Genomic DNA, 23,245 nt, shown 5'->3' with positions numbered 1-23,245 from the left:
CAGCAAGAATTTCAAGCCAGTGGATCTTAGCTTTCTGGGCTTCATGTGGGTGGCATTTGCTGAGCAAGACCACTCGGCTCCCTTGCTTCACCCCCATTTCCAGGGGAGTGAACAGTTCTGTCTCACTGGCATTCCAGGTGCCACTGGGGTATGAAAAAAAAGTCCTGCACTTGGCTCGGTGTCTACACAAATGGCCACCCAGTTTTGTGCTTGAAACCCAGGGCCCTATCAATGTAGGCAGTCAAAGGAATCTCCTGATCTATGGGTTGCAAAGACTATGGGAAATGTATAGTATCTGGTCCAGAATGCATCATTCCCTTGGCACAGTCCCTCAGGGCTTCCCTTGGCTAGAGGAGGGAGTTCCCTTACCCCTTGGGCTTCCTGGATGAGGCAACACCCACCCTGCTTTGGCTCTCCCTCTGTGGGCTGTACCCACTGTCTAATGAGTCCCAGTGAGATGGGCTGGGTACCTCAGTTGGAAATGCAGGAATCACTGACCTTCTGCATTGATCTTGCTGGGAGATGCAGACTGGAGCTGTTCCTATTCGGCCATCTTGCCAGCCCTCTCTGATAGAGTTTGACATGCTGAATGACAATAGCATTATGAACCTTTCCTTGTTTAAATACTGACATTATGCCTTCTATGTGAGATTTAATGGGCTTCAGTTATAAGAGAGGGTTCCTATTGACATTTAGAATGATCTCTCTAAGTATTATCTTTGCTGCCTCTGTTAATTGATAGCACTATTATCATGACTTATGGCACAACATTCTAAGTAGCAAAATAAAAGTTCATGTGAATTTTACTAATTTTTGTTTCATTGATTTATGAATTCAAGTGTACAAATGTTAAAACAAAATGAACCTTAGGAGTGCCTTCTAAGGTTAGAAGTTGCTCTTTCTAACGTGTAGTTATCTGAAGTAGGAAACTACCTTAAGGGGAAAATTATTAAGGTGTAAAACATGAAAAATCTCTTCTAAAATGGTTAACTTATTAATCTTGAAAGTGTTTACAAATGGGACTTGAAGGTTTTAAAAATAATTCACTGTTTTTGCTTGGAGTATATTCAGGAAATAAAAGATATAAAATCAGCATTATTTTCTATTTGTTAGCTATGATGTTCAGCATGAATTAAATGATTTAAAATTTGCAAGGGAGACAACTATTGGTCTATGTTTACTTATTAAACGTATTTCCTTAAGTACCAACTCAGGAAATCTTAATTAAAATTCAGAAGAGTTTCAACAAATTTTAAGATACTGTTGAATAAATTTCTTCTTTATAATTCTAACTTATTTTGATAGTTTGATTTTCTTCTGTACATAATAATCTAGCAAATGAGTGCTGCTTAAAATAAGCATTCTGTTTAGTCTCTGTAAGGAATACTTACTTATGTAATGATAGGATTGTTACAGTCATATTTTTTTGCTCGATTTTTATTTAGTCCTGTTTGCAATGCATTTTTCAAACATTCATTTGTTCATTCCTGTTTTATTCATTTACTAAGCATTTACAGAGTGCCTACTGTTAAATTGGCATTGTTTTTGTCACTTAAAAAAACAATTTCCAACATACATCAAATGCTTTATATGTGCTCTTAAGTGCATTAGTTGATTATCTTTTTTAATCCCCAGAATCATATACTGGGAAATAACCTATTTATTGTTCAGGGCACTGGGTAAAAAGAGATGAATAGATTATAATCACTTTCCTTGGGAAGTTCACAGTCTTATGAAGTTGGATCCAGAAAAATAATTAATTAAAATTTTATGGAATAAGTGCTGTAGAAAAGCTTGTATTTATACTTGGACCTTCAGAAGAAGGATTATCTAATTGTGACTGAAGGAGTTAGAAAAGGTATCACAGAGGAAATGACATTTGAGGTGGGTCTTAATTATTAAATATAAATTTGTCCAGGGAATGAAGGCAAAAACACTGCTTATATCAATCATGAAGTGATGAAGGAGCATGGTATTTGTTGGTCCCAGTGAGTGAGCTGCCTGACATTAGACTCAGGTATTTTTGTGTATGGTGTGTATGTGAGCACGAGTGTGAGGATGTGGGACTGTGTGTGGTCTGGGTCTGGAAGATGTAAGAAGCTAAGATGGGAGGATAACAAGGCTGGAGAGGTAGACTGGGACTTTATAGTAAAGACCTTCACTACAAGGTTTATTTTATTCTTAAAAGTTTTATTGTATTTTTAATTGACACATAATAATTACATGTATTTATTGAGTACAACATGATGTTTCAGTATATTATAATGTGTAATGATCAAATTAGGGTGATTAGTACATGTATCACCTCAAATATTTATTTTATCTTTGTGGTGAGAATATTCAAAATCCTGTATTCTAGCTGTTTTGAAGTATGTAATGTATTATTTATTGTTAACTATGATCACCCTACTGTGCAATAGAACCCTAGAATTTATTCCTCCTATTCAACTTTAACTTTGTACCTGCTGACCACCCTCTATACATCCACCTGTAACCTCCTGCCTTTCCTAGCCCCTGTTAACCACTATTCTATTCTCTATTTCTGTGAGATCAACATTTTTAGATTTCACATATAAGTGAGATCATAGGGTAATTATTTTTCTATGTTTGGCTTATTTTACTTATCATCATACCCTTCAGTTCATCCATATTGTTGCAAGTAACGGGATTGTCTTGTTTTTTTTTTAAGGCTGAATAGTATTCCATTGTGTATACTTACCAAGTTTTTCAATGTGTTCATCTGTTGATAGACACTTAGGTTGATTCTTTTTCTTGGCTATTGTGAATAATGCTTCAACATACATGGCAGTGCAGATGTCTCTTTGACATGCTGATTTCATTTTGTTTGGATAGATACCTAGGAGTAGGATTGATGGATCATATGGTAGTTCTATTTTTAATTTTTTCAGAAGCCTCCATACTGTTTTCTATAATAGCTTAACTAATTTATGTACCTACTAACAGTGTGTAAGGGTTCCCCTTTCTTCACATCCTTGCCAGCATTTGATATCTTTTATCATTTTAATGATGGCCTTTTTAACTGGGGTGAGATGATATCTCATTTTGATTTTGGAATGCATTTCCCTGATGGTTATTGTTGGTAAACATTTTTTAAATATACTTGTTGGCCACTTGTATGTCTTTTTTTGGGAAGTGCTTCTTCAGATATTTTGCCCATTTTCTAGTTAGATTTTTTTTTTTTTTTTTGCTTTGGAACTGTTAGAGTTCCTTATATTTTCTGGATATTAACCCCTTGTTAGATGCATAGCTGGCAAATTTTTTTTTTCCATTCTGTCAGATTATCTGTTCACTCTGTTGATTTTTTCCCTTTGCTCTGCAGAAGCCTTTTAGTTCAAGTTAATTCAGTTTATCTGTTTTTACTTTTGTTGCCTGTGATTTTAAGGTCTTATCCAAAAAATCCTTGCTTAGCTTATGTTATAAAGTGTTTGTTTTCTTCTAGTAGTTTCCTAGTTTTGGGTTTTACATTGATTTCATTGTGGCCAGAAATGTTATTTGACACAATTTCAAATTTTAAAATTTTGTTAAGATTTGTTTCGCGCCGGGCGCGGTGGCTCAAGCCTGTAATCCCAGCACTTTGGGAGGCCGAGGCGGGTGGATCACAAGGTCGAGAGATCGAGACCAACCTGGTCAACATGTTGAAACCCCGTCTCTACTAAAAATACAAAAAATTAGCTGGGCATGGTGGCACGTGCCTATAATCCCAGCTACTCAGGAGGCTGAGGCAGGAGAATTGCCTGAACCCAGGAGGCGGAGGTTGCGGTGAGCCGAGATCGCGCCATTGCACTCCAGCCTGGGTAACAAGAGCAAAACTCCATCTCAAAAAAAAAAAAAAAAAAAAAAAAAAAAAAAAAAAGATTTGTTTCGTAGTCTAACATATGGTCTATCCTGGAAAATATTCCAAATGTTGTTGAGAAGAATGTATATTCTACAGATATTGGAATGTTCCATAAATGTACTTTAGGTCCATTTGGTTTAGAATGCTGTCTAACTCTGATTTTTCTTTGTTGATTTTCTGCTTGGATGGATCTGTTCATTGTTGAAAGTGAGGTATTAAATTCTTCTACTATTAATGTATTACAGTCAATCTTTTCCTTTAAGTCTATTAACATTTACTTTATATATTTAGGTTCTCTGATGTTGAGTGCATATGTACTTACAATGTTATTTACTCTTCCTGTATTGACCCCTTTATCATTATACAATATATTTTTGACCCTTTTCACAGTTTTTCACTTTAAGTCCATTTTATGAATGTAGCCACCTCTGTTCTTCTTTTGGTTTCCATTGCATGGAATATCTTTTTCCATCTCTTCACTTTTAGGCTATGTATGTACTCACAGATAAAGTGAGATTCTTGTAGGCAGCATATATTTAAACCTATTCAGCCACTCTATGTTTTCTAATTGCAGAATTTAAACCATTTACATTCAAGGTAATTGTTGATAGGTAAGGATGTACTCTTGCCATTTTGTTACTTTTTTTTTCTTTCTTTTTCTCTTACTTTTCTCCTTTGGGGTTAGGTGGTTTTCTCTAGTAGTATGTTTTAATTCCTTGCTTCTTATTTGTATTTTATTTATTATAGGTTTTGTTTTTGTTTTTGTTTTTTGTTTTGAGACAGAGTATCACTCTTGTTACCCAGGCTGGAGTGCAATGGCACAATCTCGGCTCACCACAACCTCCACCTCCTGGGTTCAAGCAATTCTCCTGCCTCAGCCTCCCGAGTAGCTGGGATTACAGGCACACACCACCATGCCCGGCTGATTTTTGTATTTTTAGTAAAGACGGGGTTTCACCTTGTTGACCAGGATGGTCTTGATCTCTTGACCTTGTGATTCACCAGCCTCGGCCTTCCAATGTGCTTGGATTATAGGCGTGAGCCACCGTGCCCAGCTTATAGGTTTTTACTTTGTGGTTACCATGAGGCTTGCATAAAACATCTTACAGTTATAGCAGGTTATTTTAAACTGGTAACAACTTACCTTAAAAAGAGGAGAATCACACAAAAAAGGCTGTATATTTTAACTTCATTCCTTCCAATGTTTAGAAGTGTTGATGTCACAATTTACATCTTTTTATGTTGCCTATACCATAAGTAATTAATATTATTTTTAATAGTTTATCTTTTAGTCTTCAAAATAAAGATGTACATGGTTTACACACCATGATTACAGTATCGGAGTAAATATTAAATTGAGTATAGTTTGTCCGCATAGTTACTTTTACCAGTGAGTTTAATGCCTTCAGATACTTTATTTACACACATTAGCATCTTTTCACATATTAGCATCCTTTTCTTTCAGTTTGAGGAACTGTCTTTAGCAATTTTTTTTTTTTTTAGAACAGGTCTGGTAGGAATTAATTGTTCATCTTGGAAGGTCTTTATCTTACCTGGATTTCTGATGGAGAGCTTTGGTGGATACAGTATTTTTGGAAGCTTTTTTAATTCTAGCACTCCGAATACATCATCCCACTCCTTTTGGGCCTGCAAGGTTCCCTGAGAAGTCTGCTGCCAGATGTATTGGAATTCCTTTATATGTTTGCTTGTTTTCTCTTACTGCTTTCAGGATCTTCTCTTTGTCTTTGACCTTTCAGAGTCTGATATAATATGTCTTTTGGTAGTGTTATTTTGTTTGAATCTGATTGGTGAGCTTTAAAACTTTCCTGAATAGTCACTAAAGAGTTTTAAAGTTGAGGGTCAATTTGAATGAAAACATGAATCATGCCTCTATGTAAATGAATATTTAGAAAATATTTTAAAAGTTACACGATTAACAACTTTAGAAGATGGTAAGTTGAACCAACTGCTGTATATATATGTCTGAGGTATCTTTTGGAATTTATTGTCTCACTTTAAAAATTATCAATTAGAAGTATTATCTTTACTTCATAAAAACTAATAGCAATGGTATGTTTGTTGGAATTAAACTGTAGAACTGAAAAGAAACATATCACTGTTTAAAATTTTTTAAAACAATAAATACAGGGTGTGTCCTGAAAACTGTGCAACTGCATGCTATCTAGGCTTGATTACTCAGCTACTAGTCAGTTTGTAGCTTAGCAATAAATAAATGAATAAACCTTCATTTATTACCTTTTTCTTCTTTGAGACAAAGTCTGCCTCTGTCACTTAGGCTGGAGGCAGTGGCATAATATCAGCTCATTGCAACCTCTGCTTCCCAGGTTCAAGCAATTCTCATGCCTTAGCCTCCCTAGTAGCTGGGATCACAGGTGTGCGCCACCACAGCCAGGTAACTTTTTGTGTTTTTAGTAGGGACAGGGTTTCCCTATGTTGGTTAGGCTGGCCTTGAATTCCTGGCCTCAAGTGATCCACCTGCCTAGGCCTCCCAAAGTGCTGGGATTACAGGCATAAGGCACTATGCCTGGCATATTACCTTTTTTTATGTAATTTGGCTCACAGACAATTGATATTGATTCTGCCACTAACCTGCTGGGCAGAAACCATGAGCAATATCTGACTTAATATTTTAATGAGGAACAAAAATAAAGTGGATTGACTAAACAGAGAGGAATAAATAAGGTAATTTGGTCTAATCCTTTCATCCTTCTATTAAGAAATGTTTCTTTGTATTAAAACACAGATTCAACTTTATTTTTATCCATACCTGTATCATTTTTGCAGAATCACAGTGAAAGGCCAACATGTGGCAGAAAAAGTGAATTACAGCTCAGGCTGATGGCATAATTGAGACAGTCTCTTGGGTACCACGGAGGAAGTAGAGAGTATTGACAACTAGACAATGAGTGTTAACATCAGAATAGTCTTTCTGCAGTGGCCCCTTGTGTCCAGAGAATTGGGAGGTGGGAAGGAGATTATTGACTGGACAGAGTTTGGCTACTGGAAGGGCCTGGCAAGAAGCATTAAGCATAGTAGAGGTTCAAACGCACAAGCGAAGAGGATACTATAATGAGACAAAACAAGAAGCTTCAAGATTCCAGGGAGTTTACTCAAAACATGTGAAAGTTGGGATGAATTAGAGTGGCTTATTATGACTCTCTGAGCACTGGGAGCAGTAAGATCATGAAGTGTTTTCTAAAAAAATCAGTCATCTGTGACATGATTTCAGCAAGTTCTTAAGGTTAGCACAACACTGTTCATTGATTACCAGGTAACCTGTTACTACATTTTGAAATTTTAGAGTTGTAGCACAAGATTTTCCATAGGAAGCATCAGGCTTTTGATATTTACATTATTCAGATCTATAAGAATAGTTCTGTGTCCAATAATTTACTTCCTTGCCTATTCCACACAAATATATATAGGTCTACTTCTTTCCAGGTTTTTTTTTTTTTAAGAAAAAAATGTTTTCAGAATGCTTTTTATACTGTTTCATTTAAAAAGTATTCAAAAAGTATACTTTTTACACTTGCTCCAACAATGACTCCATAAACTGGCATCGTTATCATTAATATTATATATATTAATTTTACTTTACTCATTGGAGGTTTGAAGTCCAATTTTAAAATTGAAATGTTAGAATTTTAATTTGAAGCAATACTTGTAAGTGAACGTTTAGACTAGCTTAATACAATAAGACGTTGAGGGAGACTTTTCTTACTGCAATGGAATTGAAAACTAAAACTAAAGGCCAAGAGGCATCAGATGCCCCATGTTCTAAAGAGAGCTTCCAGTGATCACAGCCTCACTCCATTTAGTTTAAATGCCTCCTGATTAGGCCTTGCTTTCTCCTGCTATTACCCACTCCCATGATTATGGTTGAAGGTTAGGTACCTAGAAAGCAGACTCTGAGATAAAGATTAGCATGCAGGATATTACTCAGGGAGCATTTTCAGAATAAAAACCTGTGGAAAAATGGGGGAAAAAAGCAAAACTGGGTAGTAGGAGAAATTAAACTATGTCGTAGTCTCAATAAAAGCCTCAGGTGAACATTCAGGAATCTGATATGGCCCTTCAGAATTGTCTTCAGCTGGGGCAAGGCCTGGGCCTTTATATGCCCACAAGTATCAGCATTGGGCAGGCGGTCATTACTCATATCCCCAAGATATTGGATATGAGCCATCCAGGGAAGGGGCGTGATCTGGAGTGAGCTGTTTTCTGCTGAGGTAATTAATGAAGGGGCTGCCAGCTAAGGATTATCTGCTGTCATTTGATGTTGTTCCTTTAAAGGAAATGTTCTATTTCTTTCTGGCTGCCTTCCAGCTTTTTTTTCTTTGTGTTTAGCTTTCAGAAGTTTAATTATAGCATGGATTTTCTTTTTTCAAATTTATCTCATTTGGGGTTCACTTCATGAATCTGTTGGTCTACAGCTTTCACAAAATTTATGACCTCATCAGCTGCTCTTTCTTTCAATACTCTTTCAGGGCCTACTCGCTTTCTCCTCAACTTCTGGGATCTTCTGTTTTGGTCCCATGGGTTTCTGAGGCTCTGTTCATTTTAGGAGACTCTGGGTCCTATTTAAATCTTTTATTTTAGTAGGTAGTAACTCTGTTAGGGTTAGATCATAAGTCCTAGCCTACTTTAGTGGGCAGTAGTTCCAAGGACAATTTAATTTTCCAAGATTTTGTGTTCTTATTTTGGTGGGCCTGGTGTATCTGGTGCAGGTGGGGTTCCCTGTGGTCTATACTGTGATGCCTGAGGGGACAGAACACATTTTTTTTAGGCTGGGCTTCTTTATGTTTCTAGATAGGGAAAAGAAAATCTCTGGCCTGACTGGATGAAGAGTTCTTCCAGGCCCAGCTGCTTATCATAGTGGCGATTCCCCTCCTCTGCTCCCTTACCAGCAGCTCCCACCTGCATGTGTCTTGGTGAAGGAGGGGATTCTCAGGCCTGGTGGAAAAGAAATGAACCCTGAGGCCAGAAACTTGTTGAGATAGGAAGTCCCTGTCTGTGGGAGATGGAAAGCCCTTCCTGGGCTGGGTGCTTGTGGTAAGATCCCCATTGCCAGTGCTCCCCGGCCATCAGCATCCCTTGGTGTGGGAGAGGAAAATCAGGCCCACAGATCCTCCTGGCAGGTGGCTGCTGAGGCCCGATGCCCCCTTGCTGGTGCTTGCCTGTGTCTTTTGGTGGGAGAGGGGAGCCACAGGCCCTGTTGAGAAGGAGAGCATTTTTCCTGCCGGTTTTATCAGCTTATCTTCAGTGACACACCTGCTCAATCCCAGGGAGAACTGAACCTACCTGGGCTGCCTTCTGTTGTTACGTGGGATGTCAGGAAACTGGACGTGGGTCACCTTCTTTCTTTTGGTGGGAGGTTGTAAGATGCCCTGCAACTGTGCTGTTCTCCAGCCCTGGGTTCTCTAATCAGTTCACCCTCCTTCTTGTACCTTTCAGAGTTTTACTTTGGTTGCCTCTTGCATTATCTCCAGGGTTTACAGTTTTATTTAGCAGGAGTGGGTGGGAGGAGGAACCAGAAATAATAAATTATGCTACCTTCACCAGACTTCAGCTTCAGCAAAATTTTGTAAAATAGAATATCATAAACTCTTATCAACCTGTAAAAAAATTTTTAAAGCATCTTCAATATCATGATTCTGATGTTTAAATATTTCATTTATCTATTATAAAAATAACAGCACATACTTTATAGATTTATGTATTATAGTTATATATCTTTTTTTTTTTTTTTTTTTGAGACGGAGTTTTGCTCTTGTTACCCAGGCTGGAGTGCAATGGCGTGATCTCAGCTCACCGCAACCTCCGCCTCCTGGGTTTAGGCTACTCAGCCTCCTGAGTAGCTGGGATTACAGGCACACGCCGCCATGCCCAGCTAATTTTTTGTATTTTTAGTAGAGACGGGGTTTCACCATGTTCATCAGGATGGTCTTGATCTCTTGACCTCGTGATCCACCCGCCTCGGCCTCCCAAAGTGCTGGGATTACAGGCTTGAGCCACTGCGCCCGGCAGATCTTTTTTTTTTTTTTTTTTTTTTTTTTAAGAGACAAAGTCTTGATTTATCACCCAGGCTGGAGTTCAGAGGCACTATCATAGCTCACTGTAACCTCAAACTCCTGGGCTCAAGCAATATTCTTCTCTCAGCCTCCTGAGTAGCTAAGACTAATAAGTGCATGCCATGATGCCCAGCAATTTATTTTTGCAGAGACAGAGTCTCTCTATGTTTCACAGACTGGAACTTCTGGACTCAAGCAATCCTCCTGCCTCAGCCTCCAAAAGTGCTGGGATTATGCCACCACACCTGGCCTATAGTTATATAATTTAATGTGACTATTTACTTACCTGTTTATTTCCAGCAATCATTCCAGAACAGCCACAAATAGTGACTACTTAACAAACGGTTTTAAAATAATTAAATTAAAATTTGTATTCTTTATAAATGGCATAGAAGTTTAGCTAACTTGCCCAAAATTATATAACTTATTGATGAAACTAAGGATTAATATTAAATACTTTTTTTATAGACACCAAATCTATTGCATCTGAGATACCATATGCAAATTCTCTTATTACTTGTTGTTGCATATATTTTATTTCTAGTCTTTGGATGTCTCATAGTGACATTAGAATTACAACTAGTTTTAGTAAGTATTATTTAGTTATCCTGAGAGATTTGTTAAATAATAATAATTTTATAAAGCCTCTGTAGTCAGTAATCAGCTTCTTACCAATGATAATACTTTTGTCTGAGATTAATATCAATGCTTTTCAGTGCAGCAGAGTAAAACTAATCTCCATTATAGAATCCACAGCTGGCCTGATGGAACTGTAATAACAAAAGTAATTGGTATTTTTTGATGTCTGCAGGATGCAAATTATAATTTGTCTTCTGTGTACAGAAAAAAAAAGTGTCTTGTATGGTAAATAATTAAACAATATTTATAAAGTTATATTTTTCCATGTCTTAAAGGAGATGACTATTTTATACTTACAGTTGATGTAAACATAATAATGTATTTATTGCAATCTTAAATAATGTAACTTTTATTATATATTAATAGAAGGCAATTACAATTTGAAATTAAATTATTAGACTAGGAAAGAAAAATTATGGTTTTTTATTTGCTATCTCAGGTTACGATGAAGATCCTCTATTTGATGGTCTTGAATTCAAGGATGAGGAGGGCTAATGATAGAAAACTTAGGATAAATGAAAACATATATTTTACTTTCATTTTGTGAATTTTACTATAAGCATATAAAATATTAGGTTAGCCAGTTTGCATTTATTTGGTGAGAGCCAAACTTTAATGTACTATTTATTATCATTTTCATAAATCTAAATTTAGCTAATCTTTAAGCATTGATAATTAAGACATATATGCCCTCATTAATAGCAGTGTATGTTTAATTGTTCATGTTACCTAAAGTCATACTGAGAATTTTTATCTTTTTAAATGTCAAATTTTGGCTAATGTTATCAGGATATTAAATATGATATTTCAAAGGAATATTTTCATGGATAATTCCAGAATCTGTGACATCAGAATTTCTGATTATAATAACGTTAATAAATAATATGGGAAAGGTATAGCAAAATATTTAAATTTTTACAATTTTAAGTTGTATGATGTGTGTAAATGCTATTTTTTCTAGTAACTTTGGTTAAAAAAACAGTTATACTGCCTTTGATGTTGGTGTTAACTGAATACATTCCTTTTTGTGGGCATTGGATATCCATCTATTTTGAAAGAATTTGGGAGAAACAAAATGATTTCTTAAGAGATAGTCTGGCATACTGGAAAGAACATTTGTTTGATTTTGGATGAAAGGGCTCAAGCATTGGATTGAATAGACTTACCAGCCCATAACCTTGAGCAAGTAATTTAGCCTCACTGTAGCCTCAGTTTCCTCATTTGTTACAGGAAAAGTAAAATTCCCAATTCACAAGATGGTTTGAAGGATTACAGATATCATAACGATCAACTCCTAAACAGTGCCTGATAAATAATAGATGCTTAGAAAACTGTCTTCAGTATCTATTTATATATTCCATTACTTGGTTATTTTGGGCATATTTTCCACCTTGGTAAGCTTACTAAAATATGTGTCAGCTTGTCCACTGGCTAGGTGATTCAGAGCATAACTTTCTAATGGAAATGAATCACACAAGAGCTCATTTTATGATTTTCCTAAGTTGACCACATCATAAGTTAGATATTTGTGCAAGTAGTTAGATCAAACTGCTTGATGATCCAAGCATTGTGTTAGGGTGATGCAGAAAAGCCAGGTCAGCTTCTGTGTGAATCAGCACACTTTAGATGTGTAACAAGACTTTCACAAACTGGAAGAAGAATATTGCTTTAAAGTGATGTCTAGATTGGAAAAAGAAGAAATGGGAACATATGTTCTATTGAATTTTCATTAATTTAGTGTAAGTAGAGTTGGCACTACTAGAGAAAGTCTTCATATGCTACAGTAGTTTAAAAAAGAGAAATACAGAAATAGGGATTATATAATTTCTAATTTAATCCTTATTCTGTCATGTTTTGTTTGTGGGTTGGAGACCTGGCTTCTCTTATGGGAGGTGCTTAAGAGTGTGAACTTTCTAGTAATATTACATGGCTTCAAATACTGGTGCCAACCTTTGATCTTGGACACATTACTTAACCTCTCTGTGTCCCAATTTTTTTTTTTTTTAGACGGCGTTTCGCTCTTGTTACCCAGGCTGGAGTGCAATGGCGCGATCTCGGCTCACTGCAACCTCCGCCTCCTGGGCTCAGGCAATTCTCCTGCCTCAGCCTCCTAAGTAACTGGGATTACAGGCACGCGCCACCACGCCCAGCTAGTTTTTTGTATTTTTAGTAGAGATAGGGTTTCACCATGTTGACCAGGATGGTCTCGATCTCTCGACCTCGTGCCTCATGATCCACTGGCCTTGGCCTCCCAAAGTGCTGGAATTACAGGCTTGAGCCACCGCGCCCGGCCCCTGTGTCTCAATTTTTTAACATATAAAGTGGAAATAAACAACATTACCTACTTTATTGGGTTCTTTGGGTTACTAAATTAGCTAGTAAATGCCTGGCATCTAACAAAAATGATAAATGTAAGCTATTTTTTTTTTTAGTTAGGATTCAGGGTAGAAATGTAAATTTGAGTAATTATCTGGTGATTACATTTAGCCATTGCATTACATTTCTCTTTAGCCTTCCACTATACTTGTACAAAAGCAATGGGTACCTAGTACAATAGTTGGCATACATGAAGTGTCTTAATGGTTGGTTTTAGATGAATGGAAGCAGAAAGGTTAGAATTATCATGGGAATATAATATTTAGTTTTGAAATTCTTATTGAGCCGAAGCATTCTTACATATCTTTGTGGGTTTTTGATAAATTTTCCACATCTTTATAGTAAGTTAATATCGTCTCAAGTTTTTAAACCTTAAGCTTCTAAAGTATACTTTAAATATCCAAGAAATTTATTAGAAAGTACTGGAAAATTTCTTACTCTAATCTTTTCTAGCCGAGTTTTTTATTTTCATTTAAGTTCAAGACCTGTCATGTTTTGTTACTAGTAAGCATGAAAAGAAAGTGGCTAAAGAGACTTACCATTAGTTGAGATAGTTTTACTATTTTTACATTAAAGCAGACCATTTAAAAATTTATATATTTGAAATCTGTCAGAAATTGAAACTAAGTATCTTTTCAAGTATAGGTGAAAACTTTTCATTGATGTAGTTTACATTTACATCAGAAGCAGCCCATTGAACTGAAATCTCATCTAACATACCAAAACATTTGATTCAGATTAATTATTGACAAACATAAAATAATACTGATGATTTAGGTATTCTTCAAGCTATACTTACACATGTTACATTTCAGCTAATTTTGACTTATTTTAATATACATTTTAAAATAATGTCCTTAAACTCTTAAATGTAAAAAGTACGTATGTTCTTTTACTCATAATACTGTGGAGAACTTTTTTAATTTTTAATTTTTGTGGCTACATAGTAGATGTGTGTGTGTTTATATGTGTATATATATGAAGTACATGAGATTATTTGATACAGGCATGTAATGTGTAATAATCCCATCAGGGTAAATGGGGTATCCATTACCTCAAACATTTAGCCTTTGTGTTACAAACAATCTACTTATGCTCTTTTTTTAAATGTACAACTAAATTATTATTTACTATAGTCAACCTGCTGTGCTATCAAATGCTGGTTCTTACTTACCCTTTCTAACTACTGTTTTGACCCATTAACTATTCCCATTTCCTCTTCACCCCTTGAATACCCTTTCTAGCCTCTGATAACCACCCTTCTATTTTCCATCTCCATGAGTTCAATTATTTTAATTTTTAGCTCCCACAAATAAGTGAGAACATGCAAAATTTGTCTTTCTGTGGCTGGCTTATTTTATTTAACATAATGATCTCCAGTTCCGTCCTTGTTGCAAATAACAGATTCTCATTCTTTATTCTGGCCGAATAGTACTCCATTGTGTAGATGTACCATGTTTTCTTTTTCCATTCATCTGTTGATGGGTGCTTAGATTGCTTCCATATCGTGGCTATTGTAAACAGTGCTGCAGCAAACACAAGAGTGCAGATATCTCTTTAAAATGCTGGGATACTGAAATTTCCTTTCTTTTGGTTACCTAGGAATGGGATTGCTGGATCATATGGTAGCTCTGTTTTTAGGTTTTTGTGTGTGTGTGTGTGAAATCTCTAGACTGTTCTCCCTAGTGGTTTTACAATTTATATTCCCACCAACAATGTACAAGGATGCCCTTTTTAGAAAACTTATAGAAGCCCCAATATGTGGATACATACATTCATACACAGACACACATACAAACACACAGATTTTTATTAGAACATTATCTCTAACAGCGAAACTGGAAACAATGTAAGTGCCCATCAGTAATGGGAATAGTTTTACTCAAACTTTGGAATCTTATAGTGTGTTATATATTATTTCATTAGTTAGAGCCATGATATATTGGTAAATGAGAAAATTATGTTGCATAGTGATTTTATTTTTGTCATAACCTCAGAAGCATCAGCTATTTGCATATATGTATAAGAACAGGGAGAAAAGTGTGGAAGGGAATGATAGCTAGGAGGAGCTGAGTTTGGAGTTTCACTCTGTTGCCCAAGCTGGAATGCAATGGCGTGATCTTGGCTCACCACAACGTCTGCATCCTGGATTCAAGCGATTCTCCTATGTCAGCCTCCTGAGTAGCTGGGATTACAGGGATGCATGACCATGTCCAGTTAATTTTGTGTTTTTAGTAGAGACTGGGTTTCTCCATGTTGGTCAGGCTGGTGTTGAACTCCTGACTTCGGGTGATTCACCCGCCTTGGTCTCCCAAAGTGCTGGGATTACAGATGTGAGCCACTGCACCCAGCCTTATACTACATTCTTTAACATGTTCAAATGAGTATCTTTTATTTTGTATACTATGTATTTTAAATGTAATTTATTCTACTTACATATTTTATGTTTTTTAGTTAACAAAGTAAACAGTCTGCTACGTTGATCATTCTTCAAATGGAAACATAAGAACAGGAGCCATCCTTGTAACCATCTGGACTAAGAGTTAGCCTCTGAAGGAATGTGAGATTTAGGCTAGCCACCATCAGTGACCAGTCTGTATAAAACATCCCTGTTCAATTAAGGTCCCAGCAGGAGACAGATGATGCTGTCAAATTACAGTAATTTAAGAGCTGGAGCCAGGTGTGGTGTAGGAGTACCTCAAGGAGTTTTTCATGGACCAGAAGCCACCAACAGCACAGCTGTTGTCACTCTAGGCACAAAGAGACAAGGAGAGGGGGAAGATATCATAACCCAGAAAGAGAAAAAGTCATGTTGTAAAGAACCTTGATTAGAATGATGACCTTCTTTCAAGGGACATAGCCCACTCACAGTAAGCCTACAGGAAGTGAACCAGGGAAGAAAATGTTGAATGCATTCTAATCTCTCCCATCGTCTGCCAGGGCTCCCCACTGACTGAACCCATGTAAAGGCAGATGTTAAGAGAGGGCCTTTTGATGTCAAGTACCTATGTCAGCAGCCTTGGGCAGAGAACAGGGGCACGTATAGAGAATGGGTTTTGAGGCATAAACAGGAGCTATCTGACATAAAATAGCCAATATTTGTTTTTGAATTTTTTTGAGACAGAGTTTCATTCTTGTCGCCCAGGCTGGAGTGCAGTGGTGTGATCTCTGCTCACTGCAACCTCCACTTCCTGGGTTCAAAGAATTCTCATGCCTCAGCCTCCCAAGTAGCTGGGATTACAGGCATGCATCACCACACTCAGCTAATTTTTTTGGTATTTTTGATAGAGATGGGGTTTCACTGTGTTGGCCAGGCTTGTCTTGAACTCCTGACCTTAGGTGATCCATCTGCCTTGGCCTCCAAAGTTCTGGGATTACAGGTGTGAGACACTATGCCTGGCCCCAACTTTTTTTTAAAATTAAATAATCAAAATAACCCAGAAGAGGAAAACATAATATTCAAAATATTGGCATCCATTTACTTTATGGACTTACAGAATTATTTTTTAATTGGCTTAAGCCCAAAGACAGAATTCTTTTTTAAAATCTGAAGGTGGCCTTGTTCCTCACCCTCTTCTGTGCATAAGTCCTAAGTTCTTCCTTAAACTCCCATGAGGGCACAGCAGTGAACATCTCAGATTAGGCACAGAAAACTATATTCCCCAAGATGAACGTGGCCCCAGACCCACAAAGTGCCAGATTTTGGGCTTGGTTTGAAATACTGGAGGTTTTCTGTTACGTCCTAGCATGGTTGCAAGGAATGACACTGTAAATCAGGTCATGGAATGGGAAGCTGACATTTACTGACCCGTGGCATGTTCCAGGCTCCGTGATATACATTCATGTAAGTTACCACTTTTACTCCTCTCAGCAAACCTGTACTTTGACCGTAATTGTATTGTACCAAATTACTGTTTAAGAAACAGAAACTCCCGGAGTTTAATCTGGAGTTTAGGGAACTTTCTCAAGGTCAGTGATAGAGTCTGGAATTGGACCTAGATCTGCCTGGCTACATCCCGGCAGAGCCTCACTTGGCTGCAAAATTTAAAGGAGTCATGATCTATTACTGGAGGTCTCTCACCTGTCCCAGAAATATGCCTTTCCCTTTCCCCTCTCTCTCATTCTCTTCTCTTCCATTCATCCCCTTAGTTACATATTTAACAAATATTTGTTCAGTACCTGCTCTGTGCCAAGAATCATGCATTGTACCATTGATACCAATGAACATGGCCTCTGCCTTCATGGATTTTACAGCTTAATAAGAATTCTCAGGGGAATCATCCTATGCATTTTCACTAGCCCCAAGTCCTTTTCATTTGAGGTCATCTGCATCTCAGGCTTATGTCTTTTGATTAAGACTGAGAATTAATTTCTGGCTGATTTCTTTAAATAAAAGTATAAAATAAGCCTTTAAAAAATCTCACTTGCTATTTCACTATTTTAGAGAATTGAGGATTATATAATATTATAAGAAAAATGAAATACAGGTACTAGGTAAGATAATATTTCTGCTTCCTCGTTTTGTTGAAACAAATCAGCCAGCTCCACAAAAAGTGTCAATATATGGGTACATGCTGAGGCTTATGTTTTAATCAGGCTAAAAGTGTATCATATTCTCTCAAATAAGCACATCTTTCATTTCTTAAATTGAAAATTGGTTTGTATTTATTCAAAACCTTTCTTGTTAAAGGCAAGTTAAAACTGCTGTTCAAGTGTCTCATATAATTATAACCATAAAACTAATAAACATTTGAACTAATTTTTTCCCTATTTTGATATGCTTCTTCACTCTTTGGAAAGCCCCAGATTGGGTTACTCAAGTAATCCCATTTTTTGTAACTGAGCCAGTATCATCATTATCAAAATTACAATTGATCTACAATTTAGTGTGATAAAGGATGACTGGTATCCAGCACATTCTGATTTCTCTCATTTTGCATTAGATACATTGCATAATAGAACTCTAGGAATTGCCTGCTAATGCTTTACTTTACTCTTTAACAATTAACTCTAGGAATTGCCTGCTAATGCTTTACTTTACCCTTTAACAACAGTTAGGTGATCTTGGGTAGAGTCACATTCAGTAGACTCCAGGCATATTGTTTTCTATAACCATCTTTGGATGTAATTTTGGGGAGTGGGAGGGCTGGAATACCCGCACAGAAACACATACACATATTTATAATTTATTAAGAGGAAGTTATTATTAAACATCTAAATTGACACTATCTTATGGTGGGTTCTTCTGGATCTGATCCTAAACAAGTAAGTTAACAACATCTTTGATCCTCTTTAGCTTTTTACTTTTGTAAAATGAAGGGGTTGGATCAACTAAGGGGGGGAGGTTGTTTGTTTGTTTTTAGCTTTTGGTGTTTTGTTTTGTTTTGTTTCCCCCCATGCTACAGTATTCCTAGATGTCACTGAGTACCTAGTGAGGCAAACGAGAAGCAGCTCTAGCTCCTTCCTTGTACTTCAACAGCAGTAATTCTGTTTTGTTTTATTTGTTAATCATCCCAATTAAGACTTCCAATTTCTGATGCCTTTTCACCTATTTATCAGAGGTAGGGGTCATTGTATTATATTTTTGGCTTCATAGTGAGTGACAGCTTGTACAAACAAACAACACAATACTGGAATAATCAATCTTTTCTTCAATTTCTGTAATAACAGGAACTGTAAAGTATTAATCATGTGTTTATGCTTGGTTTCTACATGTGAATCAGTTAAGCCTATTCTTAATTTTCTCTCTGTCACCTTCAAAGCAGGAAATTACATTGTTGCCCCAAACCTCTGAAATTCTGTTGATTTTGTTTGAAAGGTGCAAATCTAGTAAAGCCTCGACAGTGGCCTGTTGCCAAACTAATAGCTGTATTTGTCAGTGTAGGTTGTATTTCCACAGCTGTCTGGTGCGATGGTTGCTTTCTATATAAAGCGGTTCTAGAGTCATGCATGCGCTTGGGATTTTAATTTATCAGATTTTTTAGTACTTCCTACTTAGAGCTTCAAACCATAGGGACTATAATGTGTGCCATTCTGAAAGGTGGTATTTCAGCTTTTTTATCTTTGGGGATAGCATGTTGTGAATGAAATTGGTGTTTTAAGTAGAGCTCCTGGGGAAGTTTTTGCCCAGTCCTTTTGATATCCCATGTGCTCCATTGTAATAAGAAAGCAGAATAAATAAACTAAACTAGGTGGTCAGGATTCTCTTAGGATGAAAAGAAGTATAATTTCCTTTATAATGATGAAAAGCAAACAAAAACCCTGCACAAATTGTTTTAATCAATGTTTAAAGACTAGTTTCCCAGACTCTTGTGTGTTTAACGGATAGTCTTGGGTGGGGTGGAAATGGAGTGGAAAAACAAACAATTACTGTGTAGGTAATAAAAATTACTGGGCAAAAAGAAAAAAAAAAGTATTTGAAACACTTATTTTTTTTTGAGCTGGAGTCTCACTGTGTTGCCCAGGCTGGAGTGCAGTGGCACAATCTTGGCTCACTGCCACCTCCGCCTTCCAGATTCACGTGATTCTTCTGCCTCAGCCTCCTGGCTCATGATCATGTGAGTTACCTCTCCCAGCATTTTTTCATTTGTATTTTGAGAAAAACATATATTAATGTGGTATTGACAACTGCCATGATCATTTTTCATTTAGGCTAATTATCCCAAGAAAGGGGTTCCTATTTCATATTCATTTTTTGTTTTAATACTTTAATAGTGAATATTTATAGCTATAGAAATTTGAAACTTTTAATTGAAAAATTTAAAACTAGGTTCAAATGAAAGAAAAAAGTTCTCATAAATTTTAAAAAGTAACCATTTTTTAGGATATTGGAAATTAATTCTCCATATTTGACACTATGAAATTAGCTTCAGATAACCGTTTTCTCCATTTTGTGTTCATGTTGTTTTCACTTTATGAACAGTAAAACTCCATCTCCTTGCGTGAACTTATTTTAGGGGGAAGAAAAAGTACAATACACAAATTCATTATCTTGTAATAGCTCATTTTAGTTTTACATTGAATCAGTCTTTGAGACAATAACTGTAACTTGATTTTTCCTCCCTTCCACTGGTAATAAAGGAGACATTTTATTTCAGGGAAATATGAATTAAAATAGTCGTGCTTCATAAGCATGAAGAGATTTTTAAATCCTGAAACAGTGGCATCATCTTCATGAACTTCAAGTTTTCCTCTTTCCTTTTCTTCTTTTTCTTTCTCTGTGAAACTCTAGGATTAATAGGAAACATGTCCAGAATTCCCTGTAGGAATAAATTTAGATAGAGACATAAATATATTTTATGCATTCTTACTAAGTATTTCCAAATAAGCTTTAAGAGTTTCTTAAGTAATCTTTGATTTTATAGAAAGAAAAATGGTCAAAGTTTGCTTTCTTCACACACTTCAGTAAACAAGTACCTCTTGTATTAATGAAGAAATTGACTAAATCTACCAATTATCTCACTATTAGAAAACATGTCTTGAAATTTATTAGATGCAGGCCAAACCATTATACTCAGACCTTGCCTTTAAGAAGCTTTCAATTAATTAGGATATACCTCAATTTATTGGATATAATGAAATAGAAACTAAATGATTATTAATTTTTGACACACAAAATCATTTCACTTCTGTAAAATGGAAGAAGTAACATGAATCCAACTGACCAATGAATGTTGGATAACCAGTTACTGGAGTGCTTTGTGGAGGGAAAGTAGTACTAGAAATAATGAAGTTCCACCTTTACTTGCATATTTTTATATCACTTTTACTGAAGAAAATTGCCTTGACATTTTTGCTAATAAATTCAAATTTTTTGTTATTTTTTAGAGAATAGAAATGTATAAAATAGACAAATTTGATGGATTCCTTGGAAAAATCATTATTGGATTTATAGTTATTGGAACTTCTGTGAATATGATTGAGCAGATTAAATCAAGATTAAATTAAGATTCTATTACATGGATGGTAATACATATGGAATTACCTTAAAAGTGATTGTGTGCTATGTAGAATGCCACAATTTTGTAAAATAGTTCTATAGTGAAGTTAAAATGTTACTGGATATGCTTATGTAAAATACATGAGCACACATTTGACAAAAACTAACTTGATGATTGGCCAGAACCAGAATTCCAATCCCTACACCTACCCATCCACCCACGTCTATTGGACAAGCGCCTGGTTAAACAGATGGGCCTTGGGCTGTGCTCTCAAAACAGGCAACCTCCACCTTTATTGAGCAAAACATTGGATGAAAATAGACTATATTGTCTTATTGTGCTACTGAGCGTGATAATTTAAGTGAAGAGCTCCTATTTATTATTGTTGTTGGTTGTTAAAAATACCTTTTTCCTTATGAATGAATATGTCAAAATTGGAGGACAACAGATGGAGTCCCAGGGAACTGGAGAGCCTATAGATAGGGAGGTAGTTCTCAGTCAAATATAAAAATAAAAAATCAGCAGGAGTGTGAAATTTCATGTGGTTTTATAAATGCATGTAGCTAAGATTTTAGAAAATGTTTGGTTTAGCCTACAGACATGGGTTGATCATGAAATTTCTCTTTTCCACTAAAGGGTGTGAGACCAAGTAGAATTCTCAATGTCTATCCTCAGGCCCCTTCAACAAGTGACCACTTCAAAAGCTACAAAGCTAGATTCAGGGCAGGACCTTAAGTTTTGGCTACTGTCTGTGTAACTACCACACACTTACAGACCTGAGTGATAGGGCGGTGGATGACTTTATGACACCAGAAGTGAGTTTTGTTTATGGTCCATTAATGACATTGCTTCTTGGACCATGTTTGTGACAAAAGCACTGAGGGCAGTTAGCAAGAGCAACGGTTAGACAGTCCCAGTGTTTACAAAGAAGTGGAGCTTGGTTGCTACCTACTTTCCTTGTATTACTCTCGGGCTATTTTTTAGTGGCATGAAATAATCTCTGTGATACTTAAGAACTCTATGTATTAAAACTCAGTGTAGTATATATTGAATTATGCTTTCTGGTTATTATATTTGGATAAATTTATGCATAAAGTTGTTTAATACTTCAGCAGAAACCTGCAGTGGAACTTCCTGAATATTTGACCTTTTGAAAGAAATCCAAATGGAATTGTTTTATACTTATTTAGCTCCTATAAATGTGTGTGCTGGGTTAATGAATAAATAGTAAGAAATAGCACAGCATTGTTTAACATTTCTTTCTTTCCTCAAAATAAAAAGTTAATAGAAAAAGAAGTAAATTGTTATTATTTAGGAGTTATTTCTTACTGCAAAATGTTTTGTGATAGTTTTGTTCCATTGTATTTAACTTAATTTGAAGTACCATAATACTTTTTTGTTACATTGTCCTTTGAAATCATTGAAATTGGCTAAATAATATTGTTCTCTTCTACTTGATAAAATGGAGAACTCAGAAGATTAATTTAGATACAGAACTGAGAATAAAACAATCTCAATATGTGCTTAATTTTATTAGAAGGAAATATATTATAAAAGCCATTTGAAGAGAAAAAAGATAAAAATAGTGAAATATTTTAATTTTCATACTATCATAAAATAGTAATACAGGCTGTCTTTAAATAAAAGTAAATATTTTGTGTTTATGAATGTATATGAGACATATGATCATTATCAGCTTAATCTTGAACTACTCTGATATGCTATGTTTCTTATACATATTATTTAATGTCTCTTGTGTTTTGTTTTAAACAGCAAATGCCAGTCTTCTTGGAGGAGGAGGTGGTAAGTACTGAACATCACTTAACATAAAATACATTTTTATTACTGTACCAACTACAAGATATTTAGTAAGTTCTGTGACACTTAAAAGAAAATTAATTTTGTTGTAGTAATCAACCACAAAAATGATAATCTTCCAACAATAATTTATAATATAAATACCTTGGTTTGCTTAAATGTTATTTTAATTGATTTCAAGATATATACAGTAGCTTTTCTTGTCAGACTTTGTATTTCTACTTTTGGCTGTACACTATGAGAACATACACATAATACATGTGTATACATAGTAATAGTACGGAGTTACTTTTAGTATGAATTCTAAAACATTTGGAGGCTGTGGTTTCTTTTTCCACTATAATGACTTTCTTTTGCTTTTCATGACTTTGTAGCCGGAGAGCTTAATATATCAGCCACTTACTTTGAAAAATAAAAAAGAAATTACTGTTGACACTTTGCTTTTTCTTTCTGCTCAGTTAGAGGAGAAAGAGACGGAGATCAAAGTGAGGTGAGGGAGACAGAGATTACTGTACTGGGAATTTTTC

At 35.8% G+C, this 23,245-nt stretch overlaps 1 protein-coding gene across 1 annotated transcript in view; it reads left to right on the top strand.

Annotated features, from left to right (window-relative positions):
- The window catches only part of MACROD2 (mono-ADP ribosylhydrolase 2), a 2,026,697-nt gene that overhangs the window by 475,434 nt on the left and 1,528,018 nt on the right, over positions 1 to 23,245 (top strand). The window contains exon 4 of the mRNA XM_039479347.2: positions 22,674 to 22,703. Coding sequence (XP_039335281.2) covers positions 22,674 to 22,703 — 30 coding nt within the window. The remainder of the gene's footprint in view (positions 1 to 22,673; positions 22,704 to 23,245) is intronic.

This window comes from Saimiri boliviensis, chromosome 9 (assembly GCF_048565385.1).
Source record: "Saimiri boliviensis isolate mSaiBol1 chromosome 9, mSaiBol1.pri, whole genome shotgun sequence".
Lineage (NCBI taxonomy): Eukaryota > Metazoa > Chordata > Mammalia > Primates > Cebidae > Saimiri > Saimiri boliviensis.
This window is presented reverse-complemented; position numbering and strand designations above follow the sequence as displayed.